Source organism: Apium graveolens, chromosome 3 (genome assembly GCF_009905375.1).
Source record: "Apium graveolens cultivar Ventura chromosome 3, ASM990537v1, whole genome shotgun sequence".
Lineage (NCBI taxonomy): Eukaryota > Viridiplantae > Streptophyta > Magnoliopsida > Apiales > Apiaceae > Apium > Apium graveolens.
Window position 1 is genome coordinate 47,565,038 of NC_133649.1, and position 24,889 is coordinate 47,589,926.

A 24,889-nucleotide genomic window follows, 5' to 3' on the forward strand; every position below is an offset into this window, starting at 1 on the left:
GAGAACTTGACATCTCGATAAATATAATGGCTTATCGAGATCTCTCATTGCTCTATAATTTTTTTGACTTTTAGAGGTCTCTGAGTTCTCTATAAGAGAATCTAGCTTTTCAAGATCTCTCATCTTCATGTCTTCACTTTGGCTTATCGATATCTCTGAGTTCTCTAGTGACTAATTGACTTGTCGATAACTCAAAGTCCTCTAGTGATATTTTGACTTGTCGATATCTCTGAGTTCTCTAGTGGTCAGTCAATTGATTTATCGATAACTCAGAGTTCTCTAGTGATATTTTGACTTGTCAATGTCTCAGAGTACTCTAGTGATATCTTGACTTGTCGATATCTCAGAGTTCTCTACTGATATTTTAACTTGTCGATATATCAAAGTTCTCTAGTGAAGAAATGACTTGTCGATATCTCCAATCTTCAGTATCCTCAGGACTCCCAGACCAGGGCTACCACCTTTGAAGAAAACTAAAACGGAGGCACCCGAGAAAGAGCCACTTGTGTTGTCTCCTGGGACGGTTGACCCTTCCTCTCTAACCGGTTAAAAGTGGTGGGTGTCCATTAATGGCCATGTCTTCAATTTGGCTTGTCGATATCTCTCAGTTCTCTAGTAGCTTTCCTGACTTCTCTATAAGTCATTCTGGAGTTCTCGAATGACTTCTCTATATCACTAAATTTGTAACTTGTAGAGATCTTGACTTAGAACATTTTTCACAAAACGGATTTATTCAACTTCAAGCTTCTTTATAATTCTTCTGAGGCATGATCTTCTTGATCTTCTTCCAGATAGAATTCTTAGGCTTGATACTGTTTACAGAAAAAAACTTCAGTCTGCTCTTTGACATTTTTACAGACTTTAAATGTTACAATACAAAATGCAAACTAAGATTACAATACAACTTACTTAGGGTTGTCAATTTGACTTAGTCTTGTTATAGTACAGGCATGTCTTGCACAACAATATGGATCTTTCTAATATGTGCACATAATAAGTGATAAATTCTATAAGTATGGATCATTTTTATTGGTGAAAATATTGTGCATGCAGGGGGTCCATTGACTAGAATGCCAATCAAAATACAGTAAACACATAAAATTTGGTATCTATTTTGTTCTTTTGGGCACATCGTAGAAAACCCGTATAAATATATTCATGATAATTGATAGCCACGACTCATCAACAACCAAGGTTTCCTTATATCTTCGGAGGAAAAAAAGTTTCATTTTTCGAAGAATCATCGTTCTGAAAATTATTTGAGTATAATCGATTAAAAATTAATGAGTAAAGTTTATTGGTCACATAATAAAATTATGCTAAATATGATTATAAATGGAATGATAAAGTTGCTAAAAACATTTGAACATTAGGTGTTTAAGGGGACACATATATGCTGATTTTTTTGAAATTTTAAATGTATGAGACTTATTGGGTGAGACTTAATTTTGGATTATTAATAGTTGATAATTGACTATTGAGTATTGATATATTTCAATTGTTAAAATTCTGGATTTTTTTTAAAAAAATGATGAGAAGATAAAAGTTCAATTTAATGATTAGGTCGTAATAATATGTGCTAAGATCTGAATAAAAAGTGAATAAACGATTACGAGTAAAGTCTTAGCCATAATTCTCGTTTGCAAGTAATGATAAATGAAAATGTAAGATATAAGATTAAAGTATTATGAGTACCTTAAAGCATGATATCCAATGTGATGCAACTACGTACGTATGGCGACAAAAAAGCTCGACACGCATTAGTGCACTAGTAAATGCATCTATTATTTTTTCAAAATTGGAATATTTGAATTCGATGATTAGTTTGTGCAACGCCCCCAAATTCGGGGTCAAAGCATTTGGTCGTCAAAGTGAAACCTCACAATAAAACAACTTGTTTAATCAATAAAAAATGCCAACAACTGCTCAGAAATTAAAATATATAGTTTCCAACCCCAATCTATATCAAGATCTTTTCAGGTTACAGTTCTAGAAATAAGAAATCCAAATTCCATAAAAAAAAATTGTTTCTTTTAAAACTCTTTTTTAACAATCTCAGATCTTATTACTAAACCCACTAGTATAACTTCGAAAAGAAGTATAGCAGGCCAAACTATACGATAGCACAACTATAATATATATACAAACAACTTTACATAATAGAACTTGCTCTAGTTCCGCAAACCCTGGATCAATCATCTTCATAAAAAATTTTCCTTTAATTTTCTCGAATTATGCGGCTAAACAGCGCAAGTTATTCCTCACTGGAAGGTTAAATTTAAAACAGGTAAGTGTGAGCGAAAAATGCTCAGCAAATTCAATATAACATATTATTGGTCTTTTGATATAAAACTGACATCTGCAATATAGCATAACATTTATAACAATAATTGATGAATTATAAAAATTTGTTAAGGAAACCAGTGATTGTTTCCTCAACCGTATTCAAATTTTTTTTAATATATTTGGGCAAAAGAGCTTCAGCAATAGTTTTGAATCTCATAAAAGATTAGAGCTAGTAAAATAGTGTTCACGAAAATATCATAAACAACAATATGAAATGGTGATTATGGACCGAATCATAAACTTTATATCATCTATATTCAAAACCCCAATCAAGCTATCAATACTCATTTTGATGTCAGCATCAAATTAGATATCAATACTATTTTTGCTGCTAACAACATCACATACAACTTAGATATTAATACCACTTTTTGATATTAACAACAAATTAAATATCAATATCAATTTTTAATGTAAACAACGTTACAATAATTTACAAAAAAATCATCTATTTTATGATTATCGACAAATGTTTAAAAGTCAACATCAATATATAGTTGTTAACACCAAATTAAGATTAAAACCAATTATAGACTATGTTGTCCCTGATGATCAGTCCCAAAATAACACAGGTATCCTGCATCCATACTGTAATTATAGGGCATCCCAAAAGGCATATATTCGCCTTGCAAGATATTACATTTTCAGATAATAGCTCACGTTGGACTCGTATCTCGGCCATTTACAATAATCAGTAACCTTGAAATCTCAAAACCAATTTATGAAAGGAGTCCAATCAATTGACATCCTTGCTAATTCAGTTCCCCCATTTCAAATGGTCAATAATGATCTTAAAACAAAATCATGTTTCTCAAAGTCTAAAACATTTATAAATCTAACATTTGGATATGTAAAAATACTTAACTATTTTGAACATAAAATAGCAGATGAGTACTTGCATAATCAGAATTAAACACTTTGATATGTAAAACATTTAACTATTTTGAAGGTAGAATATGGCAGGGATACTTGCCTTTAATTTTTAGCAGTTAAGCATACTCGCACTAACACAATATCTCTGCCATTCTGAATTTTCATGACATCACCCTTCTTTATTCCAATAATTCACTGATAATTCTCTGATTTGCCGTTCATGCGATTTCTAGACAGATATGTTGCAAACTCAATATTCAATACTATTCAACTTTACTCTTCATCCATTTCGCCTAGTCCTAGTAATCTCGAACGACCGACATCTATAATCAAATGTTATCACTTTAATCATCTTAACGATAATTATCTGACGAACTCCTCGTTTAAACTCTATCGTCTACCCATACGATAACCACACATTAAAAATACAATTAAGCACAAGACTATTGACCCACATAAACGCATAATTCATATAAGACATAAGTACATAATTCAGTTCGTCAAAAGATTCGACCCGGTGTTTAAAACTGATATCGAGTCAAAATACGACTTTTAGGTAATACGACCTTAAAAATGTTTACAAAACAAGCGACCTTTCGACACGAAAGAATTTATGTCTCGAAAATATTTTTAATAGAACGAAATATTTTTATGAGTCTAGACGCGTTCGTTTCGTATTAAAAGGACAACCGACCTATTTATTACGAATAAAATAAGAATTATTCAATTAATAATAATACTAATTGAATATTCAATACCTTTATATATTTTTAAAAGCTCGACATAATTTTAAAATATTATTTGGCTCAATTATAAATAATTTAATTTCATTTAACTATGTATCAATAAAATTAACTATTAAATAAATTACTAATCAACTAATTAAATTGATAAATAATAACCAGAATAAATTATAAACAATTAAATCAAATTAACATTCTTAAAAATAATAAAGAAAAAAAATCTGTAAATAAAATAATTTAGTTAATTATTTAAAAATAATTAACCAAATTAATTTTGAATTAGAAAAACATTTTTGGAATAAAAGAATATATTTTTGATTTATTTAAAAAAATAAATCACAGAAAATGTTTTGAAATAAGTTTAGGTGAGCAATAGGATCAAAGCCGAGTACAAAACGGGTCAAAACGGGTCATGAAGAACAACTAGAACTAGGGGTGTAATCGAGCCGAGTTGAGCCGAATACTGTCAGGCTCGGCTCGAACTCGACTAAAATAGTCGGGGTTGGAGCTCGAGGTCAAGCTCGATCGAGCCTTTAATTTCAAGTTCGAAACTCGGCTCGTAAATGGTTCGATAGGCTCGAGTTCGTCTCTAAAGCTCGAATTAATTCACTAAATATTAATAAAAAATCAAAATATGATCGGTTCGACACGAGTTCAGCTCGAGTTCGACTTGAGTTCGGCTCGAGTTCGACTCGAGTTCGACTCGATAAAAATAAATAATATATAATAAATATTAAATATTTACATAAAAATATATTTATAATAAAAAAAATTAAAAATAATAGAGGCTCGATAAGGCTCGCGAACCTTACGAGTCGAATAATTTGAAGCTCGAGCTCGGCTCGATTATTTTCGAGTCGAATTCAAATTTTTTACGAGACAAGCTCGAGTAGCTCATGAACATTTTGACTCGTTTACACCCCTAGTTAGAACCGACCGGAAAATCGGCAGATTCCGGTGAGCTGCAATTTTCCGACCAGGTTCCGACCATGACGTAAACTCAGCAAAATAACCCGATTTCGCACGCTTTTCATCCTGTTTTCGATCCAAATCGACCCAGCAATCCATAACCAACATCAACAACAACACTTGAGGAAGTTTTCATCGATTCCGGTCATGAGCGAAGCAAAATGACGGAAAATTACGGTCAACTACGGCATCGATTAAATTATTAACCATATACAACGCTTTTTTATCACAAATCAAAGCTTATGATACATAACATTTAATCCAACAATTAAAACAAGCAAACAATCCAAAACAAACTCGGGAAAAACGAATCAAAATCATGACCAATATTGAACTCGACCCGTCAATACGGCAATAAAAAACTATCAAATATATACATAAAACGATTGTAAATAACACGTAGAAGCTATATATAAAATCAACATCAACCAAATATTGATTAAAACCCCCCAAATTTCGACATAAACCCTAAAAATCAGGTTGAAGATTTACCCGTTTTTGGATGAGGATTTACCCGTTTTTGGATGGTTTGATGCTGGATACTGATGGAACTCTTCACGGGATTCAATTTGACTACAAACATGAGGTGATTTGCTTCTTAGATTACTACAAAATCATCGTTTGATCTTCACGAGCTTAAGAACAATTTTTGGAGAATTTTCTAATTTCTTTTTCCTATTTTATGATGTTTTGCAAATTTTCAATAATAAAAATAAATTTTCAACTAGTTATATTTAACAAATAATACCCCTGAAATTACTTAGGACCTAATTATATCATTTAGTAAAATTAATTAGCCCAAAATATATAATTATCGGGGAAAATTTTATTATTAAAAAAATAAAAAAGTTATGCCAAAATTTTCTAAAAATTACGATCTTTCCATAAATGCGAAAATATAAAATATTTGAAAGTCCCAGAATTTTATAAAAATAAAAATACAAATTTTGTGGGCTTTGACATCCCTGTAGGGACCCGGTCCGAAAATCTTTTGGAAAACGAAATATTTTTTAAATAACTGTAAACCCCGAAAACACATATAACAGATGCAAATGCACGCAGAATGAGACAAAACTGGTACTACGTACTAAACGCACCTTAATATTCGTCTAAATGACGTATAATTTCATATAAATGCATTTTAAACACGTAACAAATATCCGAAACATACTCCTTATGGGACCACACACAAATCTTTCGCATGTTACATTATGGCCAACGACATTTTAAACAGTAATAAACATATAATAATTAATTTAACACATAACAAAATAGTTGTCAAATATTAATTTTGAATATTTTAAAACTCACCCTATATTACAGTGAACTCGGACAAATTACAAAAAAAAAATTTAACGCGAATAAAAATATCCACTCGATCCCTAAAATTTAAAACGTTCTCAAATCACTGATACTGATAAAAAGTAAAATAATTTTTACAATACCTAGAGGAATCAAAACAGGACTAACATTTAACACATTGGTCATTTAATAACACGAACTAATCAGACACGAATAAAATATTCATTATTTTTTCTTTCACTTGGAAACTCACACAAAACAACCAGTTAATAATAATAATTTTCGAAAATATGGGATATTACAGTTTGTTAATATTTGAAATGGTATATAAAATACAAAATAAATAACATAAAAAGATGACAACAATACACCACGAAGGTTATAATAGCGAGTTGACTAATCTATACTATATTATATTAGCCGGAACAGAGATAATTTGGTTCAACGGTTTGGTTCAACGATAATTTCCTAATTTTGATTATTACAAAAATAGATAAATAGTGTTATATATCTAATAAACTACTAAATTATTAAACTACTACTAAATATAGTATACTTATCCTACTAAAGTACCAATACAACTTATCCTATTATTTAAAGATATAAATAATAGTGTTACATATCTGCTAAACTACTAAATTGTTAAAATACTAGAAATATTCTATTTATTCTAATAAATTACGACCACATGTTATTTTATTATTTTTATTATAAATTTATAATCATTATATATTCATATAAATATTTTAAAAATATAATATAACTTGATAAATAAAAATTTAAAATATTAATGGAAACCGTGCATCGCACGAGATTTATGCTAGTTTGGAAGTAAAAGGATATAATATATATATATATATTATATATGACTAAATTCAAATTTTCTTGAAATCAATTATTCAATAACATAATTATAAAAAATAAAAGGGTGAAATACCTAAATAACCATATTTAAATAATCATTGCCCAAAATACTCCAGTTATAAAAATGATACTCCACTGACAAAAGAGTATTACCTGACACTCTCCTGGAAGTGTCGTATTATCCTGATACTTTATTGATAGTGGAGTATTTGGTGGGTATTTAGGGCAGCTTATTTTAGAAGAGAATTTTGGGCAAACGAACATCCAAAAATAGGTAGTTTGGTCATTTTTTCAATATAAAAAACATTTAAAATAAATATTTATGTAATTTTTATCAAAGCACAAATAAAAAATAAATGTATTGAAAAATCATTATAAACTTGTATAATGCTGTGTTCAAAAAACCGTCGAGTTGTCCGAGTAGTCGGTTTAAGTACATTCCGAATAATGGGGTTCAAAAACGTTTTTATAAAAAATCAGTCAAAAACCTAGTTAGACTCCGATTACTCCCAATTAAACCCAAGTTTGGATTTCCCATTTTCTAAATATTTTATTTTAAAATTGTTTTGAAACAAGACCAAAAATGAAATTATATATATTTTAGTTTTTTTAAGTATTAATGTTTATTAGAAATGATATGTGTTTTATTATTAAAACCTACGTTTGATTCTTGTGCCAAAAATTATGAAACAAATAATATATATTTGAACTTCTGTATTTCGAGCATATTATTAATCTATTAGTAGTATCATTATCAGGTTATATAATTTTATTTTTTTATTAGTATTTAACTAAACATTAATTTGTTTTAATAAAAAATGATACTCGGTTACTCACTTCGAGTATTTTCAGAATTTCGAGTACTATTTTTTCGAAACAAAATCGAGTCGAACCGATTTCTGGTTTTAATTAATCATTAGCTTTACAACCCGTCTTTATTAATATTTTTATATTATATAAAATTATAATAAATTTTTTTAGTTGATATTAAATAGTATATAATTGATAAGATTTGGACCATTAACTTTATTAGTATGTTTATAAATAATAATATTAATATTTTTTGTTGGTGAGATTCAAACTTGAAACTTGAATGACATATAAATAATAATATAAATATTTGTTATTGGCGGGGTTCGAACCCGGGAGTTTGAGTATTGTAATATAATAATATAAAAAATTTCTTGTTGATTATAAATAATAATATAAATATTTATTTTTGGCGGGGTTCGAACCTGAAAGCTTGAGTAGTGTAAAATAATCATATAAATATTTGTTGTTGGTGGGATTCGAACATAGAAACTTGAGTAGTGTATATTATTTTAGTATTTGGATCTAATGACCCTGATCAGTTGATTAAAAAAGATCCAGCGGTTATAAATGGGGATAACCAAACCAACCAAAAAAAGAGATATCCAAATATACCCCATTCGGGTTATTATATATACTAGCCTATAACCCGTGCGATGCATAAATTGCTTCTAACACTCCAATAATTTTTAATAATATATTTTATCTTAAAATTATTAATATATTGATATAGATTTTCATTAGTTGAAAAATAAATTGATGAACATATAGTTATAACAATATATGTTTTATGATAATTTGAGTGTTGACTGAAAATAAATAATATAATATATAATATGTTGTTTACAGGACTCGGACCCTGAACATGTAGAAATTGTTAAAATTAAAGAATATAAAAGTTTAAATATATTACACTGTTGACGCCATTCGAACCCTGAACCTATGAAAACAATTTAAATATTAATATAATATTATTTTATTATTACATCCAACAGTTTCCATCTATCTGTCTTTATATCTACCACCAACTACCAAATAGAAGATGTTCTCCTTATAATAGTATAATATAGATATATATACTATTATATTAAAGATGAAATATTGAAAGTTTGATTGTTGGTCCTGATCACTTAATCCAGAGCCGTCAAATTAAATTGACGAGATCTGTTAGATTTAGTCTTAAAAATTAGTATTACTTAAGAGATATAAGAGTGAGAAACAAAGGTTCAAATCATCTGAGCAACATATTAAAATTAGAATTTATAATATATAATGATAAAAATAACTGTGTATTGCACAATTTATAAACTAATATTAGTATATTATAGTATAGAAGTAATGATAGATAATATATAGATTTATAAACTTGTATCCTATAATATTGTAATGTTATTTTTATCAAAATTACATACATTTTTTATAGTTTTCTCAAAATTTGAAATTGGAAAAAGTCAATGGAGAAAATGTTACAAGATAAATAAACCTAGAAACTCAAAAACATTGGTCATCGCAGTAACAAAGCTCTTGGTGAATATACACAAATACGCATAAACCCTAGCTTTATCTCCCTCGAAATCTGTGCCGCAATGCCGACTGTTAGCGTTGGGAGAGACCGCTTATTCGAAGCTCTCGGACGAACTTACAGTACTACTATTACTTACATTTTTCAATTAAAACACATTTATTATTAAATTGAAGTTTAATTTATTTAATTTTTTGATTTTCAGCAGAAGAAGAGTTCGATAATTTGTGCTTCGAGTTCGGTATAGAGCTAGATGATGTGGTTAGTATTTATGATTACTTCAGATCTTGTATGTATATGTTGTGTTACTTGTATGTATAGGTTTGTCGAGGATGTTGAATTTATATGTTATGTTGGTTGTAAGTATAGGTTTGTTAATTATGTGATGTGTGTGTGTGTAGACGACGGAGAAGGCGATTATAAGAAAAGAAAAACATATAGATGGCGAAGTAGCGGATAATGAAGAGGTGATTTACAAAATTGATATTCCGGCAAATAGGTAATTAAATTGATTTTGAGGAAATACGATTGGATTGAATGTGGAACTTGTGATTAGGCGGTGTGATTATGTTTTTATTTTTCGAATTGGTGTGCAGATATGATTTGCTTTGTCTCGAGGGAATTGTGCAGTCTCTTCGGATATTTATCGGACTTGATCCGATACCTGTGTACAGGGTTAGTGAGCCTATACGTAAGGAATCCATGCTTAAAATGCACGTCAAACCAGAGGTTTGTTTTGTTAAAATGGGGAATATACCTTTATTATAATATCTTTTGTGAAATATGAATTTTGCTCACTAGTTAATGTTTTTGTTATTGTAGACTGCTAAAATCCGCCCATATATTGTATGTGCTGTTTTGAGAGATATAACATTTGACGAAGCAAGATATAACAGCTTTATCGATCTTCAGGATAGGCTTCACCAGAACATTTGTCGGTAAGGCATAGTTTTTACACTCAAATGTGGGTTGACCTGATGATTTTATCTGGTTTTAAGAGACTGATTCTTGTGAGATTTCATCATGTTAAACTTGGAAACTCAATTCAGTAATATGATCAACAGTGTGTTAGTATTGTTAAAGGAATATAATCACATGTATTGTGTCTGTTGGATCATTTGCAAATAGCGTAGTTGCATAGGTATTGAAATAGATATATTTCAAAGAAGGCTGTCTATGTGATCAAATATAAGAATTACCCGTGATTCAAATTGATGGATATGTATTACAAATTTTATTCGGGTCTATAATTCTATTGTCCTTTACATTGTGTTGTGCTAGTTATTTCCATACTTCTTTTGCTTAAATTAAGTAAATCTGTGTCGGTCACTAGAAGAGAACTGAGTTATTGAAATCAATATATTAAGAATTGGGTAAAGCAAGCTCATTTGCATCTTAGCAAGTGATAATGCTAACGTTCCATGATTCCTGCATTGATTTTTTGTTTGGATTTCATTTCCTAGGCGGAGAACCCTTGTTGCTATTGGTACACATGACTTGGATACAATAGAAGGGCCTTTCACATATGAGGTAAGTATTGCACTTTTTCTTTTGTTAAAGCAGCTATTATTTGGCGAATCAGAGTTTGTTAATCTTTGTAGATTCCAAAGCATGTTTTGGCCTTTTATGTTTCATCAAAGTTTCTGTATGATAAATGATTATTACATATTCTGTATTCTAATATATGTTCTGTTTTTTTTTCTTAGGCTTTATCACCTACAGATATAAACTTTGTCCCACTGAAACAGGTAATCTGTTTAATACTATGCCAAGTATTTTGTAGTGTTTTTAATATTGACGTTTTTTGTTATCATTAGACTAGTTGTATATCTTTGGGTACTTTCTTGGCTGTGACTCTGATAACAACTTTTTGTACAAGCCCAAGCATCCTCCATGTAATTAGCATTATGAATCTAACTGCAAAACCACCCAATAAATCCTATGCCTAGCATTTAGTTTTAACAAATTTGCATTGCTGTTTAGAAATAAGTTTCACAATCCGTGACCATGTCGAGTAACTTCTTGTTTGGAGTTGTTTTCGTACTGTGGTGGTGGTTTATAACGAGTGGTATATTTATGTTGATAAGTTAGAGTGTTCGACTACAAATACATATAAATACTTAAATTAAGCAAAGGAGATGAAAAAACCATAAAATACAGTGATGAATAGAAATGATACGGTTCTGTTATCCAATTCATGCATCTACATACTTCATGCTTGCGCTAAATTAATGCACTAGCAAAGGTAATATCCAACCGTGAACAAGAGATCCTAAAGTAATATGTGCCTAGTCATGTCAACTAACTTCTTGTTATAAATGATAGTTGGCAATAATGTTTTTGTTCTTTAATTTCTCAGTTGTCTTTAGATTGTGTCTTCATAGTCCCTGCATAATTTTAGATGGTTTGCTAAAATAATGGATTAATGATTATTAATATTATGTTTGATTGCAGGAGAAAAGCTTCAGAGCAAATGAGCTAATGAAGTTTTATGAAGTAAGCTATTACTTGTGTTATTTTATTTTGGACCCTGAGTAGTTTAAAATTTTATCATGCTATAATTATATTTCTGATGTACATTACCTTAATTTTTATGTTTTTTGTTTGTTATGTTTCTGGACTGTACAAGCATGTGTTAATATTCTTTTGTTTTCGATTTGTCAGTCAGACTTGAAGTTGAAAAAGTTCTTGCATATAATTGCAGAATCACCAGTGTTCCCTGTCATTTATGACCGTAAGAGGTATTTGTGTAGTTCGATTCATATGCTTCTTCTTCTTCTTTTAGAAGGGTTCTTAGCTTTGCTTACACTGAGTTCATATGGTATATATGCTTTTAAATTTTTTGGCGAATAGATTCGGTTTTCAGTGGTTTGTTAGTTACAATTTCATGCACCCCCCCTCTTACCAAGCTTATACATTTTAAGTGGGCACCTGTTGATCTATCTCTGCTCTCCACCAATGACATTGTTTTAAGCTGTGCGCACTGGATTATATAAATTAAAGTTCACTATTATTAAATTTGAAGGTGTATTTTATATTGAGATAATTTTGATATTTGTTCCAGAACTGTGCTCTCTTTGCCACCGATAATAAATGGTGCACATTCAGCCATTACGTTAAAGACCAAGAATGTTTTCATTGAGTGCACAGCTACTGATTTAACAAAGGCCAAAATTGTTCTGAACACAATGGTAGGATCATAACAGGTTGTACTATATGTTGGTTGTTTATAACCTTCACACACTGCTAGATAACTCTTGTTCTTTATAATTTTGTAGGTGACCATGTTTTCTGTGTACTGTGATAAAAAATTCGAGGCTGAACCAGTTGAAGTAATTTATCCTGATGAAACATCACATATTTATCCTGATCTTTCGTCATACAATATGGAAGTGTCGCTATCGTACATCACTCGCGTATTGGGAGTCTCATTGGAGGCCAACAAGGTATTTTATTCTATCTGTCCAATAATTTAACATGCTAAACACTTTATTAAGTTTTTTTCTGTTGTATGAATGTTTGCTGTTTGAGGCAAACATACAAGAAATTTCAAACTTGCTTTCTGAAATTTTATGACATCTGAAAAACAAAAGACATAGAGCTACTACCGGAATTGTATTTGCTTGAATTGATTTTTGCCTTTTTCTGATGTACTATAGTTTTCCAAAGTTTTTGGATTTGTATGTTGAGAAGAGCTCAACTCGGAATTTGTGGTTGAAAGGAAAAGCAAAATTGCCAAGACTGCGATAAAATAAGCAGAATTCTAAATTCAGAGGAAGAAGAGAGTTTGTATCTAATTATTTAAAGAATGATACGAGAGAGATTTGCTACAAACGTCAATCAAATATTGAGACTGGGGGTTGCATTAGAAGAATATTATAAAGAAGCTAGGAATTTCACCTGTGGAAGTATTAATTGTGGTTGTTTAAGTTAACAGCTAAAATATGCAGATACATTTTAATCACTTTAAAAACTAATAACTTCCTTTTAGAAGTTTTTGGCCATTTTTTTTTGTAGAACATGTCTGGCGCAGTGCCATTATATGGTTTTGAGAAAGAGTCCAATCTTTAAATTAATTTATTGATTTATTGATTTCTAGTACAATGTGATTGCTTGACAGCTTAGTTTTAGAAACTTATTGTTTTATTAATTTAATTTTAAAAAGATTAAGTGTTTGATAGATAAATCCTTCTTAAACCACTTTCTTGATAAAAAAAATTGTATGATACGCGGGGGTGGGTACGACGAGGCATTAATCGAAACATAATACATGATATTCGATGATTGTCGGCGCCTGAATTTTTACCGTGGCATCCCCTTCTGAAAAATTATTCAGTAGGTTGGTGGCCCCTTTTGGTATATGTGTGTGTGTATATATTTTTTTTAAAATTTTTGTTGTTGTGTGTATATATATTTTTTATTTTTGTTGTTTGATCTTTGTTCTAATCTTGTTTCAGTAATTAGATTAAAAGCCTTTGAAACTCTTTATTTTTTCTATATTTCAGGTTGCTGGTTTGTTAAATAAAATGCAGTTACATGCTGAATCACATGCCTTGCCAAATGGAGATCACACTTTTAATGTATCGGTTCCACCAACAAGAAGTGATGTGCTTCATTCCTGTGATGTTGCAGAGGTATTAGGCTGATTAACATGTTAAATTATATATATATATGAATGATATATATATATGTATGTTATGTATGGATGTAAGTAGAATTTTAATGCTAGGTAGGGCTCATAGTACGATGTACTAAATATTGATAGCACGTTACTAATAGATCTCTTTCTCAAGGATGTTGCCATTGCTTATGGTTTCAATGAAATTCCCAGACGGAATCTCCCATCATTGAAGCCTTTGCCCCTCAATCAGTTCAGTGACCTTATTAGAGCAGAGGTAATTTTCATTCATACATCAAATTTAACTTTATGCCTATGATTTGAACTACGAAGTATTGCAGTTTGATGGAGGTTTTTGGAATGTTCTCTGTAGATAAGTTTTTTTATTACCTTGCTTTATTTGTTTCAATGTTAAATGGATGGCTATTTGCGTTGTTTAAAAACCTAAAGCACTAGCTTATGCTCTCCTTTTTTGTAATAGAAGTATGGTTATACAATTTGCATTTTGCCTGGATGTCGGAATTTTGGCAAGGGTTCATTAATTCGTTTAGCTGACATGACATTTTAGTGAAGATTTACTATTGAGAGATATATGCTACCTCTGCATTTAATGTTATATGCCATAGTGTCATGGTTCGCAGTGTTGGTTGACTTTTACTTTCTTTTGTTCTTTTAGATTGCGATGAGTGGTTATACAGAGGTATTGACATTTATATTGTGCTCTTACAAAGAGAATTTTGCAATGCTAAACCGTAAAGATGACAAATCAACTGCAGTGGAAATTGGGAATCCTCGCTCTTCGGATTTTGAGGTTGGTTATATTTAAGTAAATTATAATAATGTTAGTATGTTTTCTGTTGGTTGTCATATTGTTAGCAACTATGTACTTTATTATGCTTATGAATCTATTATCTATCCTTTAAAACCCCCTGGTTACGACTGCAGAATAGGCATATTTACGTACTCAACATAAAATATTTACCTATAACCAGCAATAACCATAGAAGTCCATGATATACCTGATCGATTTCTTTTGACATAGGTAATTGATTTATAATGTAATAATGGTTAATTTTCCCTAAAGCGTGTTGTATATATAGATAAATGTATATCTTTTGTTCCAAAAGTACCTGAATGGAGACCGTGGATAGCCCTTGATCTTGGCAGTCTTGGGCCTCCCTGTGTTCTTCATTTCCTTAAATCAAGCCACCATTACAACTTCATCATAAAATGTGCTGGATCTTTAAGTCTGGTTTCTTTCAGGAGCTCATGCATATTCACTCCAAGAATTTGACTGTATTTGAAATTGTTTAGCTTCATAATTTATTACATGATCAATGTTGGCACCGATATCACACTTTCAATTTACTCTTCAGTTTGGAGTTTGTAGTTCATAATTCATATTGTTCATGAAGGAGACCAAAGAGAGGTGGCTTTTATTCATGATCTTTAGTAGTGAAATTTTAGATTGCAATTAATTACGTAGCTCAGCATTTTTATTAACAATCAAGTATATATGGTTTTAATTGGATGTTTGCTTTAGGCTGTCCGAACTACTTTGATGCCTGGCTTACTGAAAATTGTTGGACAAAACAAAGACCATCCTAAGCCTATAAAGGTGTGTTTACTCTTCATAGAAAATTATCTCCTTCTCAATGGTTTAGTAAATGTCTTTGATCTGAATCATAGATATTCGAAGTGGGGGATATAGCAGTTCGGGATGAATCAAAGGATGTTGGTGCCACAAATCGCCGTCAACTTGCAGCTCTGTATTGTGGTGCCACCTCAGGATTTGAGGTAGAAATTCACTGGCTACTATATAGTTTACTTGGCGAATAGTTTAGAACTTTAGACTGGGGAAATATGGCCATTCTTCTTCTCAATTGATTTGGTTTTAGCAGTCTCTTGTTAATTAGAAGCTACGTATTTTACATGTTTTTCAGTTGATGATACTTTATCTTTGATCATATATTAACCAAACTTAAATTTGTTAGGATTCAACCTGAACTCAAATAGCCTACAGGCATCTACATGCCTACATCTCTTAATATCTTCTTTGACTCTCAAGGTGGTGGTTTTTTTTTCTATTTACTGGGAACACATCTAATTTTAATTGTTCCCTCAGCCCAATTGAAGTGCCCAAGTAAAGAGGCATGACAATATTAACGTTAGCCTATTGTGCGAAACCCACTATATTTTGGAATGAACTACGTATTATTGATCCCTTAAATTATCTATGTACTGTTTATATGTAGCTGTGTGTATATATTAATATATTTGTTAATATTTTATAGTTCCAATAATATAAAATATTAAATTTTATATGTTACTGATGATATATAAAACTTTAATAATCTTTTAGTATCTTTAGAGCTAATAATATAAATATTATATTTTACCCATACATATTATGAAGTAGCTTAGAATTATTATTAAAAATAAAATTTAATGTGTAGTTGACTAGTTGGTGAGATTCGAACCCTGAACCTTACTTCTAGAGATAACTAATACCTTAAATATTAGATTTTAATACAGTATGTTATTAATGGGATTGAATGACGTATCTGGCCGACTGCGGATTATGCCCATGTTGGATTATAATAATATATAGTATAGAGGTGTTGATTATCAGAGATGATGTATCCTTCCCTTTGACCTGCCACCCTCAAGGGTAGCTCAATGTTCATATGGACGTCTCTGTATCTGCTGCGAATCAATTTTCATCCCCATTGAGCAGATATAGAAGATGAATATGAAATATATGATTACTTGTATGTGTATGCAAATGTATTGGCATCTTCCTCTCTTAATTTAGACACTACGCAAATACAGTATGTTGGATTTTAGTTCTCGAAAATTTTGTTTTAATTAATTCTGTATAATAGGAGATGAGGTTTATATTGCACATCTTTGCTTTTTCTACGCAACTTCATAGTTACTTTCCTGACACACACGGTCTGTAAGCCGAATTTTAGTTTTTCCCACTGTTACCTAACCTATTGATCTTTTGTGTTATGCTAATCAGCTAATTCATGGCCTACTGGATAGAATTATGGAAGTAACTGGAACACCATTCGTTGATCCTAAAAAGGATACAACAGGCTATTATATAAAATCCTCATTTGTAAGCTGCATTTACATATTTATCTTTCAAATGTTGTATAAAAGTTAAAAAATATTTTACTTATCATCTTATGACTACTTGATATATGCAAAGGAACCTGAATTTCTATCCGGTAGACAAGCCAGTATAATCTACAAAGGGAAGCATATTGGAACTTTCGGCATCGTACACCCAGAGGTACTTAAAAGTTGTTTCAAATGTAGGACTGTATATGATTGCTGATATAATAGATGAGTAGGTTATATATATGTTTTGGTTTTGTTTTGCTGGAATATATACACCAGTAATCAACATTTTGACGAAGAGTATTAAAGAAAATAAGATAATAGGAATATAAAATATATACTTGTATGCCAATTTCATGTTGTGTGATCTATATTCTATAAATTTGTTTCACTAGAAATATTGACAATAGGTTAGTCTATTCACTCTTGGAAAAACAATTGTACCATACATGCTTCTATATGATGGAGATTTTTCGGCATGCTTTTATAGTATACTTTCTAGCCCTGTCCAATGATTTGAAATTGTCATGCGAAATTTGTATTTGAACAACTGTAAGGACAAAATATTGTTTGACTGATTTTTTTCGAATTGTTTTTCAGGTCCTATGCAATTTTGATATTCCTGATCCATGCTCCTTCCTGGAAATTTGTATAGAGCACTTCTTGTAGATAATGGGGTCTACAAACTGTTTATGCTCTCCTAGCATTTAAGCACTGGGTAAAGTTTGCCTCGTCCGATTTGAGCACATAGACTAATTGAACCATAGTCAACTTTGGTGTAAAAATAGATTTGTTTTCCGTTAAATATAATTTTGTAAAATTAAATTGTAACATTGTATACAATCAGTTGGATACAAGTTTATGTTTAACTAGCTTTCATATTAATTGAAATATGAAACTTACATTAAAAATTGAAATGGACAAGTAATTTGAAGCGGAGGTGTACATATAAATGTGAGATGAACAATTGGTTTAAATGTTATTGTCTATTACATCTCAATTTGACCTTTTATTGACCTAATTTTAATAAACTTTCAAGTTTTATTTCTATAAAATTGTGGTAATTTGTTGAAGAAAATTCAAAAATGAAAAATTGTTGATTAATCGTCAAGATTACTTAACTTTCCTTCTTGAAATAGTTTTGTTTGGTATATAATCAGATCGCATATTTGATATATTACTGACGTAAAAAGTAAAACAAAATATTTATTAAATTCTATAAGAAAGGTAGATAATTAGAGATTAAGAGTAGATGACAAAATGAGTAGAATAAAGATGAATTCCGAAAAACGAGGGAGTTTGAAAATTTGAAAAATGGAATAGGGAAAGGGGGGCTAGTATTTCAAATTAACGGCTTCCTGTCATCCCTAATTTGGGGTTTTCCAAGAACCAAAAACCAATAATTTCATCTCATGTACAAAACACAAACACATCATATACAGATACACACTCCTTTCTGGTAATATCTCTATTCTTTTTTCTTACTAGTTAATACTTTGTAATAATCTAAATTTATATCTGTACATATATTAATGCAATCATACAGTTATTTGTTTCTTGGTTCATGTAGTTGTCAACCGATTCACATTTGATTTGCTTAAGATATGCGTATGTCCTTTTGCTATGTTTTTTTACACATATGCTATGTGTTATCTGTAAATTATTATACACACTTTTAATGTTCAGTTTGAATTATGTTTATTTGTCATCACACATATTCATCTTGTCCTCCACTGCTTTCTTTTCGACTAATTTACCTTTGTGTTCATAATCTGGGAAGCTCTTGCCGCTTCATTCTGTTTTTTGTGCTTTTCACTTATAAAATGTCGCCTTTAATTGTCTTTGTCCCCTCTACTGCACAGGCATTTTCTTGCACTAGTTTTTGGCAGATTTTTTTTTTTTTTTTTAGATTTGCTCATTCCGCGTTTCACAACTATTTTTTCTTGCTGAAGCAACTAGTGAAATGTATGTGAACAATTAAGGTTTTCATCAATTGTGGCAGGGCTATTTATTAATCAATAATATGAGAACTTGTAGATAATTCTGCAAGTAATATCCTTTTTTAGCTCTAATGGTGAATTGATGCTTTTAGGTAAATTTCTTGACGAAGTTGACCAGAGTCGATGGAGTGCAATAAGGATGAAGCTGAAAGGGCTAAAGAAATCGCGGAGAAGAAGTTTTTGGTAAAAGATTTTGCGGGGGCTAAAAAATTTGCAGCCAAGGCACGGAGTCTGTACCCCCGTATTGATGGAATTTCACAATTGTTGGCAATGATTGATGTGTTTGTGTACGCAGATAACAAAATTAACGGGGAAGTAGATTGGTATGGGGTACTTGGTGTAAACCCACTGGATACTGAAGATGTTATAAGGAAAAAGTACAGGAAGTTGGTTCTCATGCTCCATCCTGATAAGAACAAAGCAAATGGAGCTAATGGGGCTTTTCTCCTTGTAACAGAAGCTTGGGAGTTGTTATCCGATAAAACCAAAAGGTCAGCTTACGATAGAATCACAAGTCTTCACAGGTGCCAGCATAATGTTCAATCTCAATGCGCTTCAACAACACCAGCACCAGCACCCGCACCAGCACCAGCACCAGCACCAGCGCAGAATGGTTTTCACAATTTTAAGGAAGGTTCAGATAAAAAAATTCCAGAGGATAAAAGTAGTTCTGTTCATGGGAATTTTCACAAAAAGAAAACAGCTTTTAATGATTCTCCGAAACCACCAAATGTTCCTTCACCTTTTAGAAATCAACAAAGTGCAGTCCCCCCCTCATCTAACAAACAAAAACCAGCTAATGCATCTGTTCCCCCTCATGAATATAAACCCAACACAGTTCCTCCTCCGTCTCATAAACATAATCGACGTCCTGCTCCTCCTGTTTCATCCCACGAAGAAAAATCATCCACTTTTTCTCCATCTCCTAAGCAGAAGCCAACTACAAAGCCTAGTTCATATCAGAAACAGAAACCACGAAAGGCTCCGTTTGCTTCTCAGAAACCGAACGGTGTGCCTAATCCACCTATAGAGACAAAACCGTATGCAAGTTTTCTGTCTGCGTGCCATGAATGCAAGAATCAGTATTACTGCCCAGCAATATATATCAATCAAGATTTGCTCTGCCGTGATTGTTTCAACGAAGTCTTCCATGGAAGAAAACCTCGTTGAAGCTCTCCCTCCAAAAACCTAAGGTCGGAAATTCCTAATGGAATAGCCAGCTTTTAATTTCGCATTCTTTTGTTACTGTTTTTTATGATAAACAGTAAGCTTTTGACATGGTAAAACTTGGAGAATTAGGTTTCCTGTTTCTTTAATGTTCTTTATGAATTGCCTGTTCAGTGTTAGCTCTTATATTGGAAAGCTTAGTCATGAAACTGTGTTACTGTTTATTGATCAATTTATTGCAAGATGACTAGCAAAAAAATAATAAAAGAAACACATGCATGTCAAAATATTTTGGAAAGCTACATATTGATAAACAGATAAAAAATTACCACGATTCCACGATTACAAGTCAAGAAAGATTAAATGTTTAAGATATTAGTTCCAAGTTCTGGCAATTACATGTTGTACGCATAATTCTGAAGTTAATGCAGATGGCGATCAACTAATAACTTGATCTATGATGAACATAAAGTAGATGATGACGATGATGTAGAATTGGATATCGATTTGGATGATGCTCACAAGTCCATGTAAAATTTGATATAGAGTTGAATGAAGATAAACCTCATCTTTTGTTCTGTGATAATTTCTTGCAGGTTCTCAAAACTTTTAGAACCCTCTCTAATCCTAAGAAATATTTATATAATTTTTCTATTTGTTTTTTAATTCGTAGTGTAGAGGGAAATAACCTCCCCACTAGTAGCAGTAATTAGGTCTGTGACATACCAGGTAGTAGGTAATATCATTATCTGCATTTCAAGTTTTTTTTTTTAAAAAAAAAATTCATCATAACAGTCGATTCTTGAACAATATAAACTTGCTTGGGTCATCAAATACCAAACAGACTGTCTAACTTTTTCATGATAGCGCATTTCACATTATTAGCAACATCCAAGTATATAGATCCTAGTTTCTGCTATTATATGGCTACGGAGGAGATGTTGTGTGCTAGCTTGAATGATGGTTTTCTTCCTCTAATTTACTGTGTAAGATGTAGTTTAGAGGCTTTAAGCAAGCTTTGAAGCAAGGCACACATGTTCTTTCCTATCAGAATTACCCCTTCCCAATTTAATTTGGCACGTATTTTGCAATGATTTACGCTAGCTTTGAAACAGAATGTTATTATCATTGACCGGGTTATTATTTGATAACAAAATTCAGGGAATGAGTACTTGATTTATAGTGTACAGAACACATAAACTTCATTTTCTAACATTCTTAGAGTAGAATCTGAGGACGACATAGAAAAGGAGGCGGTAAAGTACACCCCACGCCAGCAAGATGCCGATATCATACCAGATGTCCTCTTTTGTAATACCCATGGAGAAGAGAACATCTTCTCCTATCAATGCACAGTCCTGAAATATTCCCGAGGTTTTGTGCTGTGAGCTGATATTCACCTCTCCTAAAGGCCCAGGTGAGAGATCTGCTGCATCACCATTGTAACAGTTCTCGTTTTTAAATTCGTTGATCAGCAATGCCTCAAACGGATATGTGATTGCAGATACGTAATGCAGCCACCTCCAGTACATGGGAATGTGAGTCACCTTCAAGAAGAATCCACAGGTCAAGAAGAAGAGAGCAGTGGTGGCAATGACAACTGCATATCCTGTGATGTAACTTGGAACCAGAGCGCTAACAAGCATCACATATGCGTTGGTTGTGATGAGCGATGAGAAAAGTATTATCCAGAATCTAAGAAGATTGCTGCGTAGATCAAGTATGAACTGTGTGATTGCTGCAAATGTAAATGCCTGAACAGCAAAAAATGGGAGGTAAACAATGAGGGAAGAGACGACATAGGAAGAAGCTCGATAGGAATTATGGGAAGTTTCTCGAATAAAGATGAATCTTTCTTGTATAAATGTAGGGACTGCATCATTTGAAGAAAAGAAGACTAGGCATACTGCAAAGATGTAAAAGTTAAGAAGGCGGTTGATAGTTTTGAAATCCAAATCATGCAAGTTTTTAAATAGGGAGGCAAGAACGAGGCCCATGACAGCCAGAACAATCTCCCGGGAGAGAAAAAGTTCAGGAGTTCGAACCACATTAAGTACTGTGCGCCATGAGAGGACTGCTACCTCACGGAGCCATGGGTTTGCAAACTTAGGCCCGTGATTTGCAGGTTCGTCAAGCACTTGCATGTCAAATTGGTCATAAGAAACTGAGTAAGGTTCTGCTGTTGATGGGCTGAAAACTACGGGGACCTGAGATTGGGTACGAGTTTGTTGAGGTGTTGAATATCTGCTGGACATATGACTTCTTGCACCGGAAACAGGTGTTATTCCAGGTGTTCTCCCCGGAGTTCTTGCCGGGGTCCATGATGGCTGACGACGAGGGGTTCCCTTGACTCCGTGGTAGATCCAGACCGAGAAATCTGTATAGAACTGAGAAGCTAAACGTGGATTATAGACGCCACTACTTTGTATATGCATTGGTGTTTTAATAGTTCTATTAACAGTTTTGCTGCGTTCCAGGGAATTGTCAAAATCATCATCGTCGTCATCATCATCATCATAGTTGAATGATCTTCCAGATTCTGTTCTGGTTGTCGATTTACCAGCAGTGAATTGATGGCTACGTAGGCTGATGTGTTTGGGGCCATGGTTCTTCCCTCGTGGTGTTTTGGGTGTCTTTGGTGTCCTCTGAACGGGAGTTCTAGCCTCTTGATCAGGTTTAATGCCATCACATTGATATAAAACAAGTGGATCAAGCCCCACAGTTGATTCATCATACTCTTTTATCACGTCAAGGAGATACTCCAAGCTATTCTCACTCTCCGGAACTGGCCTTCCAAATCCCGAGAGATGAGCAGGAAGAGCAGTTGGGCTACCCATATATATAAGCCTTCCCCTGATCAGTTAGATGGTGCCTAGTTTAGTATATAACTTCTAATTTAGTAAGAAAAAATTCAGAACTTAAATAGGTACCTAGCCAGGACAGTGATGCGGTCTAGGAGCATTTGAATCCTGAAAGAAGGCTGGTGGATTGTCATGAGGACAATGCTACCGCTTCTAGCAATGTCCTTCACTTTGTCTACAACACTGAAAGCACTTGTAGAATCAAGACCAGAAGTTGGTTCATCGAGGAACAGCAAAGATGGCTTGTGGATTATGTCGATTCCTATAGAGACCCTGCGTCGCTCGCCACCAGACACTCCTCTCCTTCCTTCATCTCCAATATAAGTATGTGCTGAACTCTGCATACATATAAAAGAACTGATTAATATATAGTACATTGTACAGAGCTATACAAGTAGGCATCTTGCTATTTTTGTCTTCTAAATGTAGGAGGATTTAAATGTACCGTTAAACCAAGTTGGTCGAGAAGCTCATAGACTCTCGCCTTCTTCTCAGACCTGGAAATGGAAGGAGGAAGCCTGACCTCTGCTGCAAACATGAATGTCTCATAGACTGTCAGCATAGCGAAGAGCTGGTCATCTTGCATGACATAGGATGAAATCATCTTCATGTAGCTTGTTGATACCTGTGAGTGACAACGGATATACACATCATATATACGCTCTCAATGTTCTGGGACATCTTGATGTAATATATATACCTACAAATGCGCAATTTACATAGGAAGAAAAAGACTAACCGGTTTGGAATCAATTCTAACAGATCCCTCGAGGCTCCCTTGATGAATCCTCCCAGCCAAAGCATCAAGAAAAGTTGATTTTCCAGCTCCACTAGGCCCCATAATTGCCAAAACTTCCCCCCTCAAGGCCTGTCCAGAAATATCGTTGAGAAGGAAAGACTCTTTGTTGATCCACACACCATCTTTCTTAACCTTTTTTACTACACTATAAGATAAGTTGTTGAACTCAAGTCCTTGCCCAGGTATCAACTTTCGAGACTGGTTTCTGACTAAATTTTTCTTCACCTTAGATTGGTCCATGTCTAGCAGACTCTCCAGGCTTTTGGTGTTGGTCCTAACAAATTTTGCCATGTTGAGATGCTCTACTGCTCCCTTAGCTGGAGTGTTTGAACTCAATCTATATATGCATTTAGTTAAATGAAGTGATGGGGCTTTCGTTAAGTAAAGACAATATGAGATGATTACAAGTCTTAAAGGAGGGGGTGAAGAAACAGAGAAAACAATTTTTTGCCTGGACGGCAACACTGAGAAGGGACTTAATTTCTTCTGCTTGTCTCTGCTTTGGGTTCATCGCCAGAATTTTGGATAAACTGAAAAAACAATAACCCAACTCACAACTAATGCATAATAAAATTTTGGATATACAGAAAAAAACAATAACTCAAACTCACAGGAGTCGAAATTCTGGTTGAATCCACAAACACAGTAACAAATGCATGACATGTCATTCACATCAAACCCACCATTCAATACAACAGTACCAACAACCCCATAGCAAATGTTTCTTCTATTTTGAATAATCTGGGGTTAGCCTGCTAAATGAATAATATGGAGTTGACTATATCAATTTTAGTGATCTTTTGTATGTGTGTTGGGGCAATAACTCCAGTACAGCAATTTTCAAATTTTTACAAGGTATTATGTACTAACCCTTTGAATTTGTTTA

General features: G+C 32.5%; 3 protein-coding genes across 3 annotated transcripts; 2 read left to right on the forward strand and 1 right to left on the reverse strand.

Moving 5' to 3' along the window:
* Window positions 1–9,394: 9,394 nt before the first annotated feature.
* Window positions 9,395–18,061, forward strand: LOC141712235 (phenylalanine--tRNA ligase beta subunit, cytoplasmic). The gene is made up of 19 exons (XM_074515086.1): window positions 9,395–9,551; window positions 9,635–9,690; window positions 9,831–9,928; window positions 10,026–10,158; window positions 10,252–10,367; window positions 10,893–10,959; window positions 11,136–11,177; window positions 11,884–11,925; window positions 12,094–12,170; window positions 12,494–12,620; window positions 12,708–12,875; window positions 13,935–14,063; window positions 14,223–14,324; window positions 14,724–14,858; window positions 15,591–15,665; window positions 15,737–15,844; window positions 17,073–17,171; window positions 17,265–17,348; window positions 17,777–18,061. The coding sequence occupies exons 1-19, from the start codon at window positions 9,494–9,496 to the stop codon at window positions 17,843–17,845; spliced, it is 1,785 nt and encodes a 594-aa protein (XP_074371187.1). The 5' UTR covers window positions 9,395–9,493; the 3' UTR covers window positions 17,846–18,061.
* Window positions 18,062–18,485: 424 nt separating this feature from the next.
* Window positions 18,486–20,522, forward strand: LOC141712236 (uncharacterized). Its single transcript, XM_074515087.1, has 2 exons — window positions 18,486–18,635; window positions 19,269–20,522. Exon 2 carries the CDS (start codon window positions 19,300–19,302, stop codon window positions 20,344–20,346), a length of 1,047 nt encoding a protein of 348 aa, XP_074371188.1. The 5' UTR covers window positions 18,486–18,635; window positions 19,269–19,299; the 3' UTR covers window positions 20,347–20,522.
* Window positions 20,523–21,338: 816 nt separating this feature from the next.
* Window positions 21,339–24,676, reverse strand: LOC141712237 (ABC transporter G family member STR-like). The gene is made up of 4 exons (XM_074515088.1): window positions 23,944–24,676; window positions 23,650–23,829; window positions 23,274–23,542; window positions 21,339–23,196 (listed from the first exon to the last, which is right to left on the reverse strand). The coding sequence occupies exons 1-4, from the start codon at window positions 24,292–24,294 to the stop codon at window positions 21,546–21,548; spliced, it is 2,451 nt and encodes an 816-aa protein (XP_074371189.1). The 5' UTR covers window positions 24,295–24,676; the 3' UTR covers window positions 21,339–21,545.
* Window positions 24,677–24,889: the final 213 nt, after the last annotated feature.